We start from the raw sequence: 19,299 nt of genomic DNA, 5'->3' as shown, positions 1-19,299 counted from the left end.
CACTCTTCTTAGTGGATGATCATCCTCAGCCAAAACTCACGCCCATTGGCCACGTGCATTTCCCGCATCGCTAATCAAACACTTGGCTGCTAATTCATGTTTGAGCATAGTTCGGTCTCCTCGTGAGAACCTTATGTTGTAATTTTCTTCCTAGCACCTGCCTGGGGAGTACCCAACCCCCTAGACATGCCTAGGCCACCCAGAACACATGGCAACGCCACAGCCACGCGGTGACCATGCGACGGGCATGCGAGTTTACGCGCTCTGGAGTTGGGGCCCTCGTCCACCATCCAAACCTCAATGAATTGCCACCAAACCATGTATTTATGATTAAATAGATACTTATATACCTAGAAATAATTTTTGTAAAAAAGGAGCAAACTATAAGGTAGATGCAGTTCGAAATTGACCCGCCTCCTGCTGAATCGGCAGAAATTTGTCTTTTTCACAAGTGGTGGATCAAAACTTTTGACACCAAACCATTTTGTCAATTATGCATGAAATATGGCCTAATATTTTATAAAAATGATTTGGTCCAATTTTGCAACAAATATATGGTAGCTCCTTCACAAAAAAACTCATTTTGGGCATTCAAAAAATGGAAAATGAATTTTCCGTGCAAAGAAAATGAAAACTCCCTTAGGCAACATTGTTTGGAATTCCAAGATGCACCCTTGTGCACAACATGAGATCATTTGAACAAACTATGCCATGAATGTGGCCATAAGTTTGATCATTGGGCTTGAAAACACTGAATCTTCACGCATGATAGCTCATTTCTAAGAACAGTTTTTTTAAAATAATTGCCATATTACAATTTTATTATTTTTCCTGGAAACTTGATCACATATAATGACACAATGCGAAGGTTTTCCAATTTTTTGAATTTTTTTTGAATTTTTTATGCCCATTTCGAAATGAGGTCAAAACAGTGGGTTTAACCGTTCCTAGCTAGTGGTTGAATCTTGGAAATTTTTTGATGTTTCTATGATTAAATAGATACTTATGTACCTAGAAATGATTTTTTGAAAAAAAATAAAGAGCAAACTATGAGGCAGCTGCAGTTCAAATTTGACCGGCTTCCTACTGAATCGACGGGAATTTGTCTTTTTCACCAGAGGTGGATCAAGGCTTTTGACACCAAACCATTTGGTCAATTGTGAATCAAATATAGCCTAGTATTTTAGAAAATTGATTTGGTCCAATTTTGCAACAAATATATGGTAGGTCCTTCACAAAAAGAACTCTATTCGGGCACTCGGAATGGAAAATGAATTTTCCGTGCAAAGAAAATATAAACTCCCTTAGGCAACATTGTTTGGAATTCCAAGATGCACCCTCGTGAACAATATGAGATCATTTGAACAAACTATGCCATGAATGTGGCCATAGGATTGATCATTTGGCCTGAAAGCCATGAATCTTCACACATGATAGCTCATTTTTGAGAACACTTTTTTAAAATAATTGCCGTATTACAAGTTTATTATTTTTCCTGGAAACTTGGTCACATATAATAACACAATGCAAAGGTTTTCCATTTTTTTGTTTTTTTTGAATTTTTATGCCCGTTTCGAAATGCGATCAAAATGGCGGGTTTGACCGTTCCTAGCTAGTGGTTGAATCTTGGAAAACTTTTGATGTTTCTCTGATTAAATAGATACTTATGTATCTAGAAATGATTTTTTTGAAAAAATAAAGAGCAAACTATGAGGCAGCTGCAGTTCGAATTTGACCCCCTTCCTACTGAATCAGCGGGAATTTTCTTTTTCACCAGAGGTGGATCAAGGCTTTTGACACCCAACCATTTGGTGAATTGTGAATCAAATATGGCCTAGTATTTTAGAAATTTGATTTGGTCCTATTTTGCAACAAATATATGGTAGGTCCTTCACAAAAGGAACTCTATTCAGGCACTCGGAAAATGGAAAATGAATTTTCCATGCAAAGAAAATGAAAACTCCCTTAGGCAACATTGTTAGGAATTCCAAGATGCACCCTTGTGCACAATATGAGATCATTTGAACAAAGTATGCCATGACTGTGGCCATAAGATTGATCATTTGGCTTGAAAGTCATGAATCTTCACGCATGATAGCTCATTTCCGAGCACACTTTTTATAAAAGAATTGCCGTACTACAAGTTTATTATTTTCCTGGTAACTTGGTCACATATAATGACACAATGCGAAGGTTTTCCAATTTTTTGATTTTTTTAAATGCGGTCAAAACGGCGGGAATGACCGTTCCTAGCTAGTGGTTGAATCTTGGAATTTTTTGGTGTTTCTTTGATTAAATAGATACTTTTTCACCTAGAAATGATTTTTGGAAAAAATAAATAGAAAACTATGGGGCAGCCGCAGTTCAAATTTGACCCGCTTCCAGCTGAAACGACGGAATTTTGTGTTTTTCACCAGAGGTGGATCAAAACTTTTGACAGCCAACCATTTGGTCAGTTGTGCATTAAATATGGCCTAGTATCTTAGAAAAATGATTTGGTCCAATTTTGCAACAATTATTTGTTAGGTTCTTCACAAAAAAACTCATTTTGGGCACTCGAAAAATGGAAAATGAAATTTCCGTCCAAAGAAAATGAAAACTTCCTTAGACAACATTGTTTGCCATTCCAAGATGCACCCTTGTGCACAATATTATAGCATTTAAACAAACTATGCACTCGAAAAATGGTAAATATTTGGTAGGTTCTTCATAAAAAAACCTTTTTATGCACTCAAAAATGGTAAATGAATTTTTTGTGAACAGAAAATGAAAGCTCTATTGGGCAACATTGTTTGTCATTACAAGATGCACACTTATGCAAAATACGAGATCATTTTGACAAACTACGCCATTGTTATGTTTAAAAAAAATCAGAGTGGTCGGACCAATGAGACGCAAGGCACCACCTTCACACGGATCACCAAATTTAATGCAATCTGAGCCATCCATTGCGCACCCATCCAACGGTGGAGCTTCTCTCGAGAACAAAAACCCTAACTCACCCACCAACCCAACCTTTCCTCGACCCCCAGATCAGATCGAGGCAACACCGCCGCAACCCTCCCACACTCTCTCCCCGTCCCCTCTCGATCCCCAGATCCCATCTCCTCGCCTCCGGCCGACCCTCACCGTCTCCACCTCCTCGTCCCCATCTCCTCTTTGTCTCCACCTCCTCGCCCCATCTCCTCGTCCACATCTCCTCGCCGTCTCCTCGTCCCCATCTTCCTGCAGAGAGACCATGAGCTCGGCCGGCGGGATCCTCTTTGGTTTCTGGTGAGCTCTCCCCCTCCCTCTCTGCTACTTCTCTTCTCATGGACCCGCAACATGCTCTGCTACTTTCCCCACTAGGATTTACTTCCACTTTCCGAAATTCCTCTTACGGTTCGGTTAGTCCCTGCAATTTTCTGCAGATCGCGACTATGGGTACCTGCAGAGGCCTCGACCTGGCGCTCCTCACGGCCGTGCTGCTGCAAACCCTCCTCCCAACGTTTGAGGCCGAGGTCCTGGTGCGGAATGCGCTCAAGAAGCACCCCATCAACTAGTACAGCCACATCGCCACGTCGCCTCTCCGGTGGCGAGGAGGCACAGCAGCAGCACCTCCTCGGCGGCGGTGTAGCCGGCACCCTCTGCTCTGAGGAGGAGGACGACATCGTGTCGCTCAAGAACTACATGAACGGACATTACTTCAGGGAGATCGGCGTCGGCACGCCGCCCCAGAAGTTCACCTTCATCTCGGTGCGTCCTCCTCCTCGGTGGTGCTGACGCCTTTTTTGTTTTTAGGATTAAGAGGGTTTGGCTGTCTGTGAGACTGTGACGCAGGGGATTGATGTTGTTTTTGGTTCTTTGTTGGTGCAGATTGCGTGCTACCTCTACTCACGCTACAAGGCGGGGACGTCCAGCACCTGCAAGAAGAATGGTTGGAGTCTTGAAACTTCTCTCACTACTATGCCAGTGATTGTGCTTGACAGTAGTTGACATGCTCTATTGCTGTCCGTTTTGCTTGCTGTCAAAGATGGTGTGTATTGCACACATCCCTCTGTGATTTATGCACTTCACATGCATTTTCCCTATCACCCACAAACCGTAACATGCTAGTTGTATGTGCTGCAGCAATTCTTGCACTTGATTTCAAATCGTTCTCTTCTCTGTGTGTGCACGTGTGTTAATGATCGATTGGCTGGTCAGATGATGCTACAACAACATATTCCTGAGATTCTCTTTGAGGAATACAAAATCGAGGTTTTTAAGACTGATGGCCAGTCTATCTAATGTTTGTTTTCTTCTATACACTCGCTCCTTCCAGTAGGCATTGCAAGTGATGTGTTCAAGTGTAGTCCTCTAGTACATTTTTTAACCAATACCATATGATTGTAGCATACTACTAGTTTTAGTCATTTAACATCTTAATTTACCTAGAATGATGAAGTAGTTGCACTTGGTAGATGGGCTGAGCAAATGATGATTCATATGATTATTCTGATACATTTGATGTTTCAAAATCGAGCTTTTGAACTGTGCATAGATTTGTAACAATGATCATAGGTGGTTATAGGTTGTTGTGATGATGAATATAAATATTAAGAAGTGCTCATGCATGGCAGAATACCAGATACCATTGGTTTCACTGTTTTATCAACATGCCTTTACTGAATCTTCGATTTATATGTGTAAACTATACATTGTCAGCTACTGAGTACTTTTTAGTTATTGAACGAACTCATACTGGTTAGTGTTGGCCATATGCAAGTAAACTAGATACCCACAAGACTTAACTATTTCCCAAAGCTATAGTGATACATTATGTACTACACTGCTAATGCTTATCCGAGTTTGTTGTTTTATGTTCATGGTAACTGAATGTTGACATATTAGCTAATTGTGTACCTAAATATGACCCATGTACAATGGATACAACAAGCTTATCCTCCTCAATCCCTAGCTACTGCACGATTTCCGAAGTGCAGTTCCTGGAGCATCTGGACCTCTTATTGTAGTAGCTGGTATGCTTGATGCGTGTATGTCCATCTCTTTACCGATTTTCTAGAACCATAAATCCTGATACATGATGATCATGGTCTGGTTTGTTAGATCTATTCTGCTGGTGCTTAAAATTTGACATGCCTGGATTCTGAAACTTGTTCTTACAATTTTCATTTCTATGATCAATTTAGAGAGTTGCGCATGTCAGTATATTATATACCAAAAAAATCCTAGCTAGTGAGAACATTTTAGTCACTCCATGAATGCATACTTGTTAGTGTTAGTCATACTATTTATGCACATGGCATTTGCTGTCAATTCTTGATTATAAGTTATTGGATGCCTCATTGGCTACTGTTTGATGTTCTATACCTATTCTTATTCTTATATGTTCATTCTTATTTTTTGCACAGGTGAAGTGCGAATCCATGTCCGAAGTTGTGAAGCATATAAACAAAGAGTAGCATATTATGTGTTGTAGCTGTAGGCAGTAGTAGGCATATCTGGGTTGTAATATTCTGTAACTATTGTAATAGATTAATGTAGTATTGTTTTGGACCAATTTCATTTGCTCTCTCGTCTGTTCGAAACAATGATTGTGTATGTAATTTGAATACCCGTGAAATGGAAACCTGACAAGTTGGGTCCAATTTATAATGGTTGTTTGAAAAATTTCGAAATTTCTAATGTGTGGGACCAATTTTGAGCTAAGCATGACAAGTGGGACCCATTGCAAAATAAAATGGCTGAAAATAGAAAATCAGTAGACTATAAAAGGTTGCATTCTAGAATATAAAAGGCCGAATTGCTAGGCTAGGCCCTTGTAGCTAGCAAAAAATAACAGGAAAAAATACATTAAAAAGGCCGAATTGTTTGGCTCGGCCCATGTAAAACGCCGAATTGGACCGGGCTCATTCTTGTGCCACATCAGCTTGCCACACTGGATGCCTACGTGGCCTGAGGAGGTTGCTAGTGACCAAAAATTTGGTCGTGGAACCAACGACCTTTTAGATATCACAAAGAAAGTCACTAATTTCAGTTTATGACCGCCAGCTTTTGACCTTCTATTTTTGGTCAAAAAAAGGTCACAAATGAAAAACTATGACCTTTCAGCGGCCAATAGTGAGGGTCACAAGTTGACATATTTCTTGTAGTGAGCATACACCATTATATCTTTTGGGTCTGACCAATGCTATCACCTTGTTCACAGGATTATGGAATTCCATTTTTATGGAACCTCGATAAATGTTGTTGAGCCCATCCACAACATCCTTAGTTTCTCCATGATTCATGTTGAACATTAAGCTAGTGTTGGAAACTTGTGTGAGCATTATCTTCATGTTCCGTTCATGAAGCATATGATAGATGAAAGAAGTGACTTCCTCTAATTCACGTGCATTGGTGCAAGTTGCCGTCTTGACTTGAGAAAGTTTGTTTTGCTTCCTCTGGAATCATCCCAAGTCAGTTATGTATGCGCGAAGTATTCTATGGTTTGATAGGTTTGGCCACCTCCATTCCATACGTAATTCCTAGCACACCAAGCCATTGATTGATTTGTTCAAGATAAAGGAGTCTGTTCTAAGGTTATTACTTTCGACTTCCTCGTGGAGACTTCGATATCATTAATGATGGTTCCCTACTAGAACTCGGTAGTATTTTGTTGTAAGTCTACCATGTGATCATGCTTGTCTGGGACAACGCGTTCACATGGGTGTAGCAGAACCAGCTCATATTTTGGGGCTTGCTATCGTAGTTCATTTCCCAAGAATCTCACAACGTCATCTTGTCGATTTGTGTTGCAAACTTTCATTTTTCTCTCTAGACTTGATGAGTCCGGAATATCCTGACACCAACCAGATCTGAATCTCAGGCGGATATGATGGTTGGAACGTGTCCCAAGAACTATAATATTGGTCTCTCTGTAACCTGGTAAAGTGGATGTCGTGGCCAACACACCTAGCCGGAAGACCTATTATTGTAGTATCTTGATTGAGGAAGTTGGCCAGCTCCCCATAAGGATCTCATAGGATATACTTCATGATACGTCTCCAACGTATCTACAATTTTTGATTGTTCCATGCTATTATATTATCAACCTTGGACGTTTTATATGCATTTATATGCTATTTTATATGATTTTTTGGACTAACCTATTAACCCAGAGCCCAGTGCCAGTTTCTATTTTTTCCCTTGTTTTAGAGTATCACAGAAAAGGAAAATCAAATGGATTCTAATTGATCTGAAACTTCACAGAACTTATTTTTGGAAGGAAAGCAACCCGGGAGACTTGGAGTGCACGTTAGGAAAGCAACGACGAAGCCACGAGGCAGGGGGGCGCGCCCACCCCCCCTGGGCGCACCCTCCACCCTCATGGGCCCCCTGACGTACTTCTTCCACCTATATATCTCCATATACCCTAAAAACATCGGAGAGCACAATAGATCGGGAGTTCCACCGCCAGAAGCCTCCGTAGCCACAGAAAGCCAATCTAGACCCGTTTCGGCACCCTACCGGAGGGGGAATCCCTCTCCGGTGGCCATCTTCATCATCCCGGTGCTCTCCATGACGAGGAGGGAGTAGTTCTCCCTCGGGGCAGAGGGTATGTACCAGTAGCTATGTGTTTGATCTCTCTCTCTCTCTCGTGTTCTTCAGGTGGTAAGATCTTGATGTATCGCGAGCTTTGCTATTATAGTTGGATCTTATGGTGTTTTATCCCCCCTCTACTCTCTTGTGATGGATTGAGTTTCCCCTTTGAGGTTATCTTATCGGATTGAGTCTTTAAAGATTTGAGAACACTTGATGTATGTATTGCCGTGCGTATCTGTGGTGACAATGGGATATAAGGTATTCACTTGATGTATGTTTTGGTGATCAACTTGCGGGTTCCGCCCATGAACCTATGCATAGGGGTTGGCACACGTTTTCGTAGTGATTCTCCGGTAGAATCTTTGGGGCACTCTTTCAGGTCCTATGTGTTGGTTGAATAGATGAATCTGAGATTGTGTGATGCATATCGTATAATCATACCCACGGATACTTGAGGTGACATTGGAGTATATAGGTGACATTAGGGTTTTGGTTGATTTGTGTCTTAAGGTGTTATTCTAGTACGAACTCTTTGGTTGTTTGTGACACCTATAGGAATAGCTCGATGGATTGATTGGAAAGAATAACTTTGAGGTGGTTTCGTACCCTACCATAATCTCTTCGTTTGTTCTCCGCTATTAGTGACTTTGGAGTGACTCTTTGTTGCATGTTGAGGGATAGTTATGTGATCCAATTATGTTATTATTGTTGAGAGGACTTGCACTAGTGAAAGTATGAACCCTAGGTCTTGTTTCCTAGCATTGCAATTCCGTTTACGCTCACTTTTATCATTAGTTACCTTGCTGTTTTTATATTTTCAGATTACAAAAACCATTATCTACTATCCATATTGCACTTGTATCACCATCTCTTCACCGAACTAGTGCACCTATACAATTTACCATTGTATTGGGTGTGCTGGGGACACAAGAGACTCTTTGTTATTTGGTTGCAGGGTTGCTTGAGAGAGACCATCTTCATCCTACGCCTCCTACGGATTGATAAACCTTAGGTCATCCACTTGAGAGAAATTTGCTACTGTCCTACAAACCTCTGCACTTGGAGGCCCAACAACGTCTACAAGACGAAGGTTGTGTAGTAGACATCAAGCTCTTTTCTGGCGCCGTTGCCGGGGAGGTGAGTGCTTGAAGGTATATCTTTAGATCTGGCAATCGAATCTTTTTGTTTCTTGGTTTATCACTAGTTTAGTTTATAAAAGAAAACTATAAAAATATGGAATTGAGTTTGCCTCATACGCTTCATCTTTTTAATATCTTTCATGAGTATGATGGAAAGGAAAATTGTGCCAAAGTGTTAGAAAGAATGCATTAAAATGTTTGGCACTAAATATTTGAATGATGAGCATGATTGCAATGTTGTTAGTATGAATTCCTTGAATATCCATGATGCTAATGATATGCAAAGCCAAAAGCTTGGGGATGCTATGTTTGATGATTATGATATTTTTAGTCCCCCAATTTTTGATGTGCAAATTTATTATGATGATAGCATGCCTCCTATTTATGATGATTATGTTGATGAAGGTGGTTTCGGAGAGGTCATGACTTTATTTAGTGATGATTCCACCTATGATGATTATTGTGATGACTTGTATGCTATTAAGAATAATGATAACCATGAAACTTGTCATCATGATTTCAGTTTTCAATTGGATTATGCCTCACATGGTAATTATTTTGTTGAGTTTGCTCCCACTACTATTCATGAGACGAGATTTGCTTATGTGGAGAGTAATAAAAATACTATGCTTGTAGATCATGAAAAGAATGCTTTATGTGATGGTTATATTGTTGAGGGAGGAATATATGCTTGTAGGAATTGCAATAATATCAAGTTTCCTCTCTATGTGCTTAAAGTTTTGAAGTTATGCTTGTTTTGCCTTCCTATGCTAGTTGATTATTGTTCCCATAAGTTGTTTGATCACAAAATCCCTATGCACATGAAGAGGGTTAGAATTAAATGTGCTAGTCATATTCTTCATGATGCTCTCTTTATGTTTCAATTCTAATCTTTTATGTGAGAATCATTGGAATCATCATGCCTAGCTAGGGGCGTTAAACGACAGCGCTTGTTGGGAGGCAACCCAATCCTATTTCTGTTCCTCTCCTTTCGCTCCTGTTTAGTAATAAATAATTTATCTAGCCTCTGTTATGATTGAGTTTTTATGTTTTAATTAGTGTTGGTGCCAAGTAGAACCGTTGGGAAGACTTGGGGAAAGTCTTGTTGATCTTGCTGTAAAAAACAGAAACTTTAGCGCTCACAAGAATTGCTGCCATTTTTATTTGGAAAGCGATATTTAGTTAATTATTTTTTCAGATGATTAATAGATAAATCCCTCACGTCCAGCAATTTATTTTAGAATTTTTGGGGTTCCAGAAGTTTGCGTTAGTTACAGATTACTACAGACTGTTGTGTTTTTGACAGATTCTGTTTTTCGTGTGTTGTTTGCTTATTTTGATGAATCTATGGTTAGTGAAATAGTTTATAAACCATAGAGAAGTTGTAATACATTAGGTTTAACACCAATATAAAGAAATAATGAATTCACTACAGTACCTTGAAGTGGTGTTTTGTTTTCTTTCGTTAACGGAGCTTACGAGTTTTCTGTTAAGTTTTGTGTTGTGAAGTTTTCAAGTTTTGGGTAAAGATTCGATGGACTATGGAATAAGGCGTGGCAAGAGCCTAAGCTTGGGGATGCCCAAGGCACCCCAAGGAAATATTCAAGGACAACCAAGAGCCTAAGCTTGTGGATGCCCCAAAAGGCATCTCCTCTTTCGTCCTCGTTCATCGGTAACTTTACTTGGAGCTATATTTTTATTCACCACATGATATGTGTTTTGCTTGGAGCGTCATTTTATTTTCTTTTGCTTTGCTTTCTGTTTTAATAAAATACCAAGATCTGAAATTCTTAAATGTTAGAGGGTCTTCATATAGTTTCATAAGTATTCAACTACTCATTGATCTTCACTTATATCTTTCGGAGTAGATTGTTGTTGCTCTAGTGCTTCACTTACATCTTTTTAGAGCACGGTGGTGGTTTTATTTTATAGAAATAGATGAACTCTCATGTGTCACTTATATTATTTTGAGAGTCCTAAACAGCATGGTAATTTGCTTTGTTTATGAATTTAGTCCTAATATGATGGGCATCCAAGAGGGATATAATAAAAACTTTCATATAAAGTGCATTGAATACTATGAGAAGTTTGATACTTGATAATTGTTTTGAGATATGGAAATGGTGATATTAGAGTCATGCTAGTTGAGTAGTTGTGAATTTGAGAAATACTTGTGTTGAAGTTTGTGATTCCCGTAGCATGCACGTATGGTGAACCGTTATGTGATGAAGTCGGAGCATGATTTATTTATTGATTGCCTTCCTTATGAGTGGCGGTCGGGGACGAGCGATGGTCTTTTCCTAGGAGCATGCACGTACTACTTTGTTTCGATAACTAATAGATTTTTGCAATAAGTATGTGAGTTCTTTATGACTAATGTTGAGTCCATGGATTATATGCACTCTCACCCTTCCACCATTGCTAGCCTCTCTAGTACCGCACAACTTTCACCGGTACCATAAACCCACCATATACCTTCCTCAAAACAGCCACCATACCTACCTATTATGGCATTTCGATAGCCATTCCGAGATATATTGCCATGCAACTTTCCACCATTCTGTTATTATGACACGCTTCATCATTGTCATATTGGTTTGCATGATCATGTAGTTGACATCGTATTTGTGGCAAAGCCACCGTTCATAATTCTTTCATACATGTCACTCATGACTCATTGCATATCCCCGAACACCGCCAGAGGCATTCACATAGAGTCATATTTTGTTCTAAGTATCGAGTTGTAATTGTTGAGTTGTAAGAAAATAGAAGTGTGATGATCATCATTATTAGAGCATTGTCCCAGTGAGGAAAGGATGATGGAGACTATGATTCCCCCATAAGTCAGGATGAGACTCCGGACTAAAAAAAAGGAGGCCATAAAAAGGCCCAAAAATAGGCCATAAAAAAGAGAAAAGGCCCAAATAAAAAAAATAAAAAATATAGAAAAAGAGAGAAGGGGCAATGCTACTATCCTTTTACCACACTTGTGCTTCAAAGTAGCACCATGATCTTCATGATAGAGAGTCTCCTATGTTGTCACTTTCATATACTAGTGGGAATTTTACATTATAGAACTTGGCTTGTATATTCCAATGATGGGCTTCCTCAAAATGCCCTAGGTCTTCGTGAGCAAGCAAGTTGGATGCACCCCCACTTAGTTTCTTTTTTGATCTTTCATACACTTATAGCTCTAGTGCATTCGTTGCATGGCAATCCCTACTCACTCACATTGATATCTATTGATGGGCATCTTCATAGCCCGTTGGTATGCCTAATTGATGTGAGACTATCTTCTCCTTTTTTTGTCTTCTCCACAACCACCATTCTATTCCACCTATAGTGTCATTTAAATATTTTGTGTGGTGAAGATGGAGCATAGCCACACTATATGATTTTGTAGGGATAACTTTCTTTGGCCATGTTATTTTGAGAAGACATAATTGCTTAGTTAGTATGCTTGAAGTATTATTATTTTTATGTCAATATTAAAATTTTGTCTTGAATCTTATGGATCTGAATATCCTTGCCACAATAAAGAGAACTACATGGATAAATATGTTAGGTAGCATTCCACATCAAAAATTCTATTTTTATCATTTACCTACTCAAGGACGAGCAGGAATTAAGCTTGGGGATGCTGATACGTCTCCAACATATCTATAATTTTTTATTGTTCCATGCTATTATATTATCAACCTTGGATGTTTTATATGCATTTATATGCTATTTTATATGATTTTTGGGACTAACCTATTAACCCAGAGCCCAATGCCACTTTATGTTTTTTCCTTGTTTTAGAGTATCGCAGAAAAGGAAAATCAAACAGAGTCCAATTGACCTGAAACTTCACGGAACTTATTTTTGGAAGGAAAGCAACCCGGGAGACTTGGAGTACACGTCAGGAAAGCAACGAGGAACCCACGAGGCAGGGGGCGCGCCCACCCCCCTGGCGGCGCCCTCCACCCTCGTGGGCCCCTCGTGGCCCCCCTGACGTACTTCTTCCCCATATATATCTCCATATACCCTAAAAACATCGGGGAGCACAATAGATCGGGAGTTCCGCCGCCAGAAGCCTCCGTAGCCACCGAAAGCCAATCTAGACCCGTTCCGGCACCCTGCCGGAGGGGGAATCCCTCTCTGGTGGCCATCTTCATCATCTCGGTGCTCTTCATGACGAGGAGGGAGTAGTTCTCCCTCGGGGCAGAGGGTATGTACCAGTAGCTATGTGTTTAATCTCTCTCTCTCTCTCTCGTGTTCTTCAGGTGGTACGATCTTGATGTATTGCGAGATTTGCTATTTTAGTTGGATCTTATGATGTTTTCTCCCCCCTCTAATCTCTTGTGATGGATTGGGTTTCCCCTTTGAAGTTATCTTATTGGATCGAGTCTTTAAAGATTTGAGAACACTTGATGTATGTCTTGCCGTGCGTATCTGTGGTGACAATGGGATATAGGGTATTCACTTGATGTATGTTTTGGTGATCAACTTGTGGGTTCCGCCCATGAACCTATGCATAGGGGTTGGCACACGTTTTCGTCGTGATTCTCCGGTAGAATATTTGGGGCACTCTTTGAGGTCCTATGTGTTGGTTGAATAGATGATTCTGGGATTGTGTGATGCATATCGTATAATCATACCCACGGATACTTGAGGTGACATTGGAGTATCTAGGTGACATTAGGGTTTTGGTTGATTTGTGTCTTAAGGTGTTATTCTAGTACGAACTCTAGTGCTGTTTGTGACACCTATAGGAATAGCCCTACGGATTGATTGGAAAGAATAACTTTGAGGTGGTTTCGTACCCTACCATAATCTCTTCGTTTGTTCTCCGCTATTAGTGACTTTGGAGTGACTCTTTGTTTCATGTTGAGGGATAGTTATGTGATCCAATTATGTTATTATTGTTGAGAGGACTTGCACTAGTGAAAGTATGAACCCTAGGCCTTGTTTCCTAGCATTGCAATACCGTTTACGCTCACTTTTATCATTAGTTACCTTGCTGTTTTTATATTTTCAGATTACAAAAACCATTATATATTATCCATATTGCACTTGTATCACCATCTCTTCGCCGAACTAGTGCACCTATACAATTTACCATTGTATTGGGTGTGTTGGGGACACAAGAGACTCTTTGTTATTTGGTTGCAGGGTTGCTTGAGAGATACCATCTTCATCCTACGCCTCCTACAGATTGATAAACCTTAGGGCATCCACTTGAGAGAAATTTGCTACTGTCCTACAAACCTCTGCACTTGGAGGCCCAACAACGTCTACAAGAAGAAAGTTGTGTAGTAGACATCACTTCAGAAGTTGCTCCTTATGGATTCTTGTGTTCCCAAAGTCCGACCTTTTACTTGATGCTCTAGATACCAAACCATATCAATAAATGGGTTACTCTAGCACATCAAGGACAACATTAGAAGCGGAGTGCTAAATGTCTTTCGGTCGATCATCTAGATTCTGTTTCCTTTGCCTCGTTAAGGTGAAATCTAAGAAAGTGTTAGCTTCCTTTGCATCTGCATCGTCCATCACCATTCATCGTGGTAGTATGTTGTGTTGCCAGGATCCTTGACACGGATATTGGTAAAACCTTGATGAATATGGAAATTCTCAAGTTCTTGAGAGCACGCGCAAGCACTTGGTTTTATCATTGGCATTAATTGGGATTTGCTCCCAGTTTCCTCCATTATGTTACAATATTTTCAAACAGTGGACTCACTCTCTATTGTTGGGTTTCTCCCTAGTTACTAGAATCATTCCAAGCATTCGCATTTTATTCCCATCTTGCACCACCGTTGTGCCATCCTACCACGGGTTCCCTCCACTTCCGATGATAAGTAGAGATCATCCATTACGTTGTCTTCAACAAGGTAGTCCACATCATCCATTCTAGTCAGAGATGTCATTCTTTCGAACTTCTTCAAACGATTGCTCGATATTTGCCCTAGGCTGGTATAGAGAGTTCTATTGATCTCTGAATCAAAAGTAATTCTTTTGCCACTTAAGGGATAATTCTACGAGTAATCCTTATCTAAGGTGTCTCGTTATGGTATCATGACAACTCAAATCCTCGCTATGTTGACAACCGTTGACCACCCTATTAGGTGTGGAATTATTGTCTACCTAGTGAACCCTCGTCATCTGTTCCACTCCATCCCTCTAGATGTGTGCTTCGTGTCTCAGCTCGAGAGATGTTGGTATGTCTCATTCCGTGAGTTGATCCTGAGTTGTTCGATCTACGAGAAGATCGATCCTTCTAGAGTATCCTTTTCATCTCGTTGTCATGTTGGCCGGAGTTCTCAGAGCAAGACGACAAGACAAAGATGGCGATTGAATCAACGCCTGTAAGAAGTGCAACCTGGATCATGAAGATTATGTTAGTTTGTGTTCCCCCTTCATCTTACCCTACACTTGAATCTCGGGACAAGATTCTTTTTTAGTGGGGGTGAGTTGTCACAACCCTAGCTTAGTCTTGCCTGTCATTGCATAATCTCCATGCATCATGTTTACTTTCCCTCAGAAACTTGAAATGGGGATGACAGAACCCCAGCACCCCTTAATCCAACTAGGGTTTACCAAAAATCCTTTTCAATGAACCTGAAATGCCCTTCTAAAATGTTCATCATCTTTGCCTTGGTCTAGTACCTCTGAAAAAAAGGTTCACATTTTTCTAGGATAACATTGGGTCACTGAATTAAATCATAAGTTATTTGCATTTGGGCATTTAAATGCTATAAATTATTTTAAATGTCCAAATAATCATAAACTAAAATTTTTACTGTTGGAAATATTCCATATAGTGGGCATGACAAGTTTCATGATTTTTGAGTTAGTTTTAGAATTTTAATTAAACCCACAAAGTTACAGAAGGAAAAGAAAAACAGAAAATAAAAAGGAGGGACTCACCTAGGCCAACTTACCTGTGCGGCCCAGCACTGCAGCTGGACGGCCCAGCCAACTGGCCGAGCCCACCAGCGCCATCATCCTCAAGCTCCTGCCAGGAGGACGCGCACATGTGGTCGCCACGCGCAGGCACGCGCCCCGGCCACCTCCTGCTTTCCACTCCCCCTCGACGCCCTGGACGCCTCTGGGAGATGCCACGCGCCAGCTCTGTACCCCCTCACTCTCTTTCCGTGCCTTTCCTCTCCTCTGCTCTCTCTCCCGCCTGGACCCGAACGCGTCAGAAAGCGCCTTCGTGCACCGCCGTGGCCACAGCCACTCCCTCGCTCCCTCTCCATCCCAGGCGTCTCCGCCTCGCCGTCTTCGTCCTCCCCACCGAGTCATGTGACGCTAGAAGCTCCGCTGCGCCGCCGCCACCGCTGCCGTTTCCCTCGTCGGCCACCGAAGATCGTCATCGTCGATTCGCCGCCCCAAGCGCCTCCCTGATCCCACGGAGCTGCTCTTCGACCTCCTAGTGAGCTCCTTCACCGTCTCTCCTTATCCCCGTGGCCTGTAGCTCGCCGTAGCATCTCTCTCCGCCATGCCCGTGAGCTTCACGCCGCCGGCAAAGTCGTCACCGTGGCTAGAGCAAGCTCAGCTTGCCGCTGAGCACGTCATCGCGCTCGTGCTGCTCCCAGGAGCCGATCTAGCCCACCCGTTCGTCCCACCGTGCACCACAACGCCGATTCCAAGCACTCCCGAACTCCGGGAGCCGCACAAGTCGCTGCCGCCGTCGACTTAGGCCACAGGAGCCGCTGCTGCATGCACCAATCAACGCAGACGAGCCTCCCCATCGTGTAGATGCCCTCCGCTGGCCATTTGGTCGCCGGAGGAGGAATCCCGAGCCCCTCCGCCGTCTCTGGCCTTGCCGGCGACGAGCCCCGGGTCAACTCCGGCGAGTTTGACCCGGATTGACCCAGTTTGAGATGTGGGCCTGCCCCTGTTAATTATTAGTTAGGTTTAGTTTAGTGCTAATTAACCTAGATTAGTACTTAACCTAACACTAACTAACTCCGTTAGTTAGTTGTGTCGCTGACCAGTGGGCCCGACTGGTCAGGTTTGACCTGGACGGTGCCTGTTGACCTGCTGAGATCAGCATGATGCAATGCTGACGCATTTAATCTTTTTCTAGATTAAAAATAATTCAGAAATTCCAGAAAATGCCCAAAACTTCTAAAATTCATAGAAATTCAACCATAACTCCAAATGAAACAAATTATATATGAAAATGATCAGAAAAATACAATCTATCCATCTGCACTGAGTTCATGCAAGTTAAAGCAACTTAAACCTACTGTTTATATCAAAACATGATAATGCATTTTATAAAGTCATAGTTTGAGTTTGAACTTGAACCTTGGGTTCAAAATAACTCAAACCCATCTGGTTGTAGATGCATTAGGCCAACACACTCATATTTCCATGTCTTGATCATGCATCATATTGTGCATTGCATTGATTGTGTTTCCTTCTGTGTTGCCGGTATTTGTCCCCTCTCAGTAGACGTGTTTCGACGATGAGTTCGATGACACCGATGAAGAGCTGTACTATCTTCAGAACTGCCTGGCAAGCAAAACCCCCTTGTTCATTTCAATAGAAACCCACTCTCTCGCTCCTGCTCTCTTTTACTGCATTAGAACAACAAGGATTCAACTGTTACATGCTGCAGTAGTTGAACCCCTTTTCCTCTACATGACCTGTCATTGCCACAGTAAATAGATGAAACCCACTAGCATGAGTAGGAGTTGTTTGAGCCCTGATGTGCCTACTCATTCATGCTTGTTTGTCATGCCTGCTACTGCTTAGAGTTGAGTCGGGTCCTATTCATCGGGGATGAATTAGAGCTGTGTGAACATGTCCTACTTTTGAGAGCTAAGTGTGAGAACACGGATTGGTAAAGGTATCAATGAGAGGCCATGTAGGAGTATATGGTGGGTTCTTTCATTGAATCCGTCCTTAGGAACTGAGTTCTGTGTTTGTGATCCATGAACAACTACTACCACGCATTGGGCCCGAAACCAATGGACCCTCTCGACTTATTAACTGCCCTTGCCCTCTGTCCCGGAGTTGCAACTAGTTTCAGGTGTTTGTAGGATATGTGTTGGAGGCCATGCGTAGCGCTGACCCTAGGGGTGGGCTATGATGTGGTAGATACACCGTGGCCGGGTATGCCGGGCGCCCGTTTGGTGTCGCGGAACCCTATACACATCGTTTCGGGCTGTTAGCGAAACCCCGGCCGGATCTCCTCGCGGATGGAACCCGAATAGGCGATATACCACTAGAGACTTGTGTGGTTAGTCAAGTCGTGGCCAACTCCCTCGCCAGGCTTCCGCTTGAAGGTTCCCAAGATACATGACGTGTACATGGTGGTAAGTGGCGAGGGCATGTGTGAAGAAGTACACCCCTGCGGGGTTATAAATGATCTATTTGAATAGTCACATCCATGGTAAAGGACCTCTGGGTTGCGTGTATAGTTCATAGACAAGTGAAAGTGGATACCCTAAAATGCGCAAGATAAGCGTGAGTGCTATGTATGGCATTCTCGTAGGGATACGGGAGCGGATCCATAGTGGTCTATTGAATGGTGAATATGTGGACTCTTGTGCGCCACGTCAAAAGAGTTACTTGCAGTAGTAGTTCAGGTTAGCCACTGAGTCAAAGCTGGCTTGCTGCAGTTAAACCCCACCATCCCTTTGTTGATAACGATGCATATGTAGTTAGTTCTGATGTAAGTCTTGCTGGGTACATTTGTACTCACGTTTGCTTAATTTATGTTTACTAGAGAGACTTCAGTCTCGCTAGTAGTTCCGTGTGGACTTTGACGTTTAACTTGATACCTCAGCTACGATCTTGTGCCCTTGGCAGGATCTGTTAGATAGTCAGGCTTCTTAGCCTTTTCCATTTGTAGATGTCTGTACTCAGACATGTTAAGCTTCCGCATGTGCTTTGACTTGTATGCTCTGAATGTTGGTTCATGAGACCCATGTTTGTAATATCTCGCTCCTCGGAGCCTAATGAATAAATACTTTGAGTTGTAGAGTTTTGTTGTGATGCCATGTTGTATTTGCACATATCGAGCATTTTTTGTGTATGTTATTGAAATGCTTGGTATGTGTGGGATCCGACAAGCTAGTTGTTTATCCTTGGTAGCCTCTCTTACCGGGAAATGTCTCCTAGTGCTTCCACTGAGCCATGGTAGCTTGCTACTACTTCGGAACACTTAGGCTGGCCGACATGTGTCCTTCTTCGTTCCTGTGTCTATCCCTTTGGGGAAATGTCAGGCGGTGTCTACCAGAGTCCTGTTAGCCTACTACAGCCCGGATTCTCCGGAGTCCTGTTAGCCCAGCTGCTACAGCCCGGATTCACTCACTGATGACCGACATGTTTGTTGCTGGGTCATGTATGCCTGTCCATGTAAGTTAGTGCCACTTTGGGTTTACGACTAGTCATGTCGGCCCGGGTTCTCTATCATAGGGATGCTAGCAACACTATCATATACGTGAGCCAAAAGGCGCAAACGGTCCTGGGCCAGGTAAGGTGGCACCCATGGGAATACCGTGCATGAGGCCGCAGAGCGATATGATGTGTTACATGCTAGATTGGTGTGACTTAGGATCGGGGTCCTGAAAACCGGAGGGGTTACTGGAAC

General features: G+C 42.0%; 1 protein-coding gene and 1 non-coding gene across 2 annotated transcripts in view; both read left to right on the top strand.

Annotated features, from left to right (window-relative positions):
• The first annotated feature begins 3,513 nt into the window (after positions 1 to 3,513).
• Positions 3,514 to 19,299, top strand: part of LOC123191384 (berberine bridge enzyme-like Cyn d 4) — a 59,576-nt gene continuing 43,790 nt past the window's right edge. The window contains exons 1-2 of the mRNA XM_044604144.1: positions 3,514 to 3,735; positions 3,856 to 3,916. Coding sequence (XP_044460079.1) covers positions 3,514 to 3,735; positions 3,856 to 3,916 — 283 coding nt within the window. The remainder of the gene's footprint in view (positions 3,736 to 3,855; positions 3,917 to 19,299) is intronic.
• LOC123038390 (small nucleolar RNA SNORD36) lies at positions 4,180 to 4,259 on the top strand. Its single transcript, XR_006417836.1, has one exon. It is a non-coding gene; the product is annotated as a small nucleolar RNA SNORD36 (small nucleolar RNA).

The sequence above is a fragment of the Triticum aestivum genome, chromosome 2A (genome assembly GCF_018294505.1).
Source record: "Triticum aestivum cultivar Chinese Spring chromosome 2A, IWGSC CS RefSeq v2.1, whole genome shotgun sequence".
Lineage (NCBI taxonomy): Eukaryota > Viridiplantae > Streptophyta > Magnoliopsida > Poales > Poaceae > Triticum > Triticum aestivum.
This window is presented reverse-complemented; position numbering and strand designations above follow the sequence as displayed.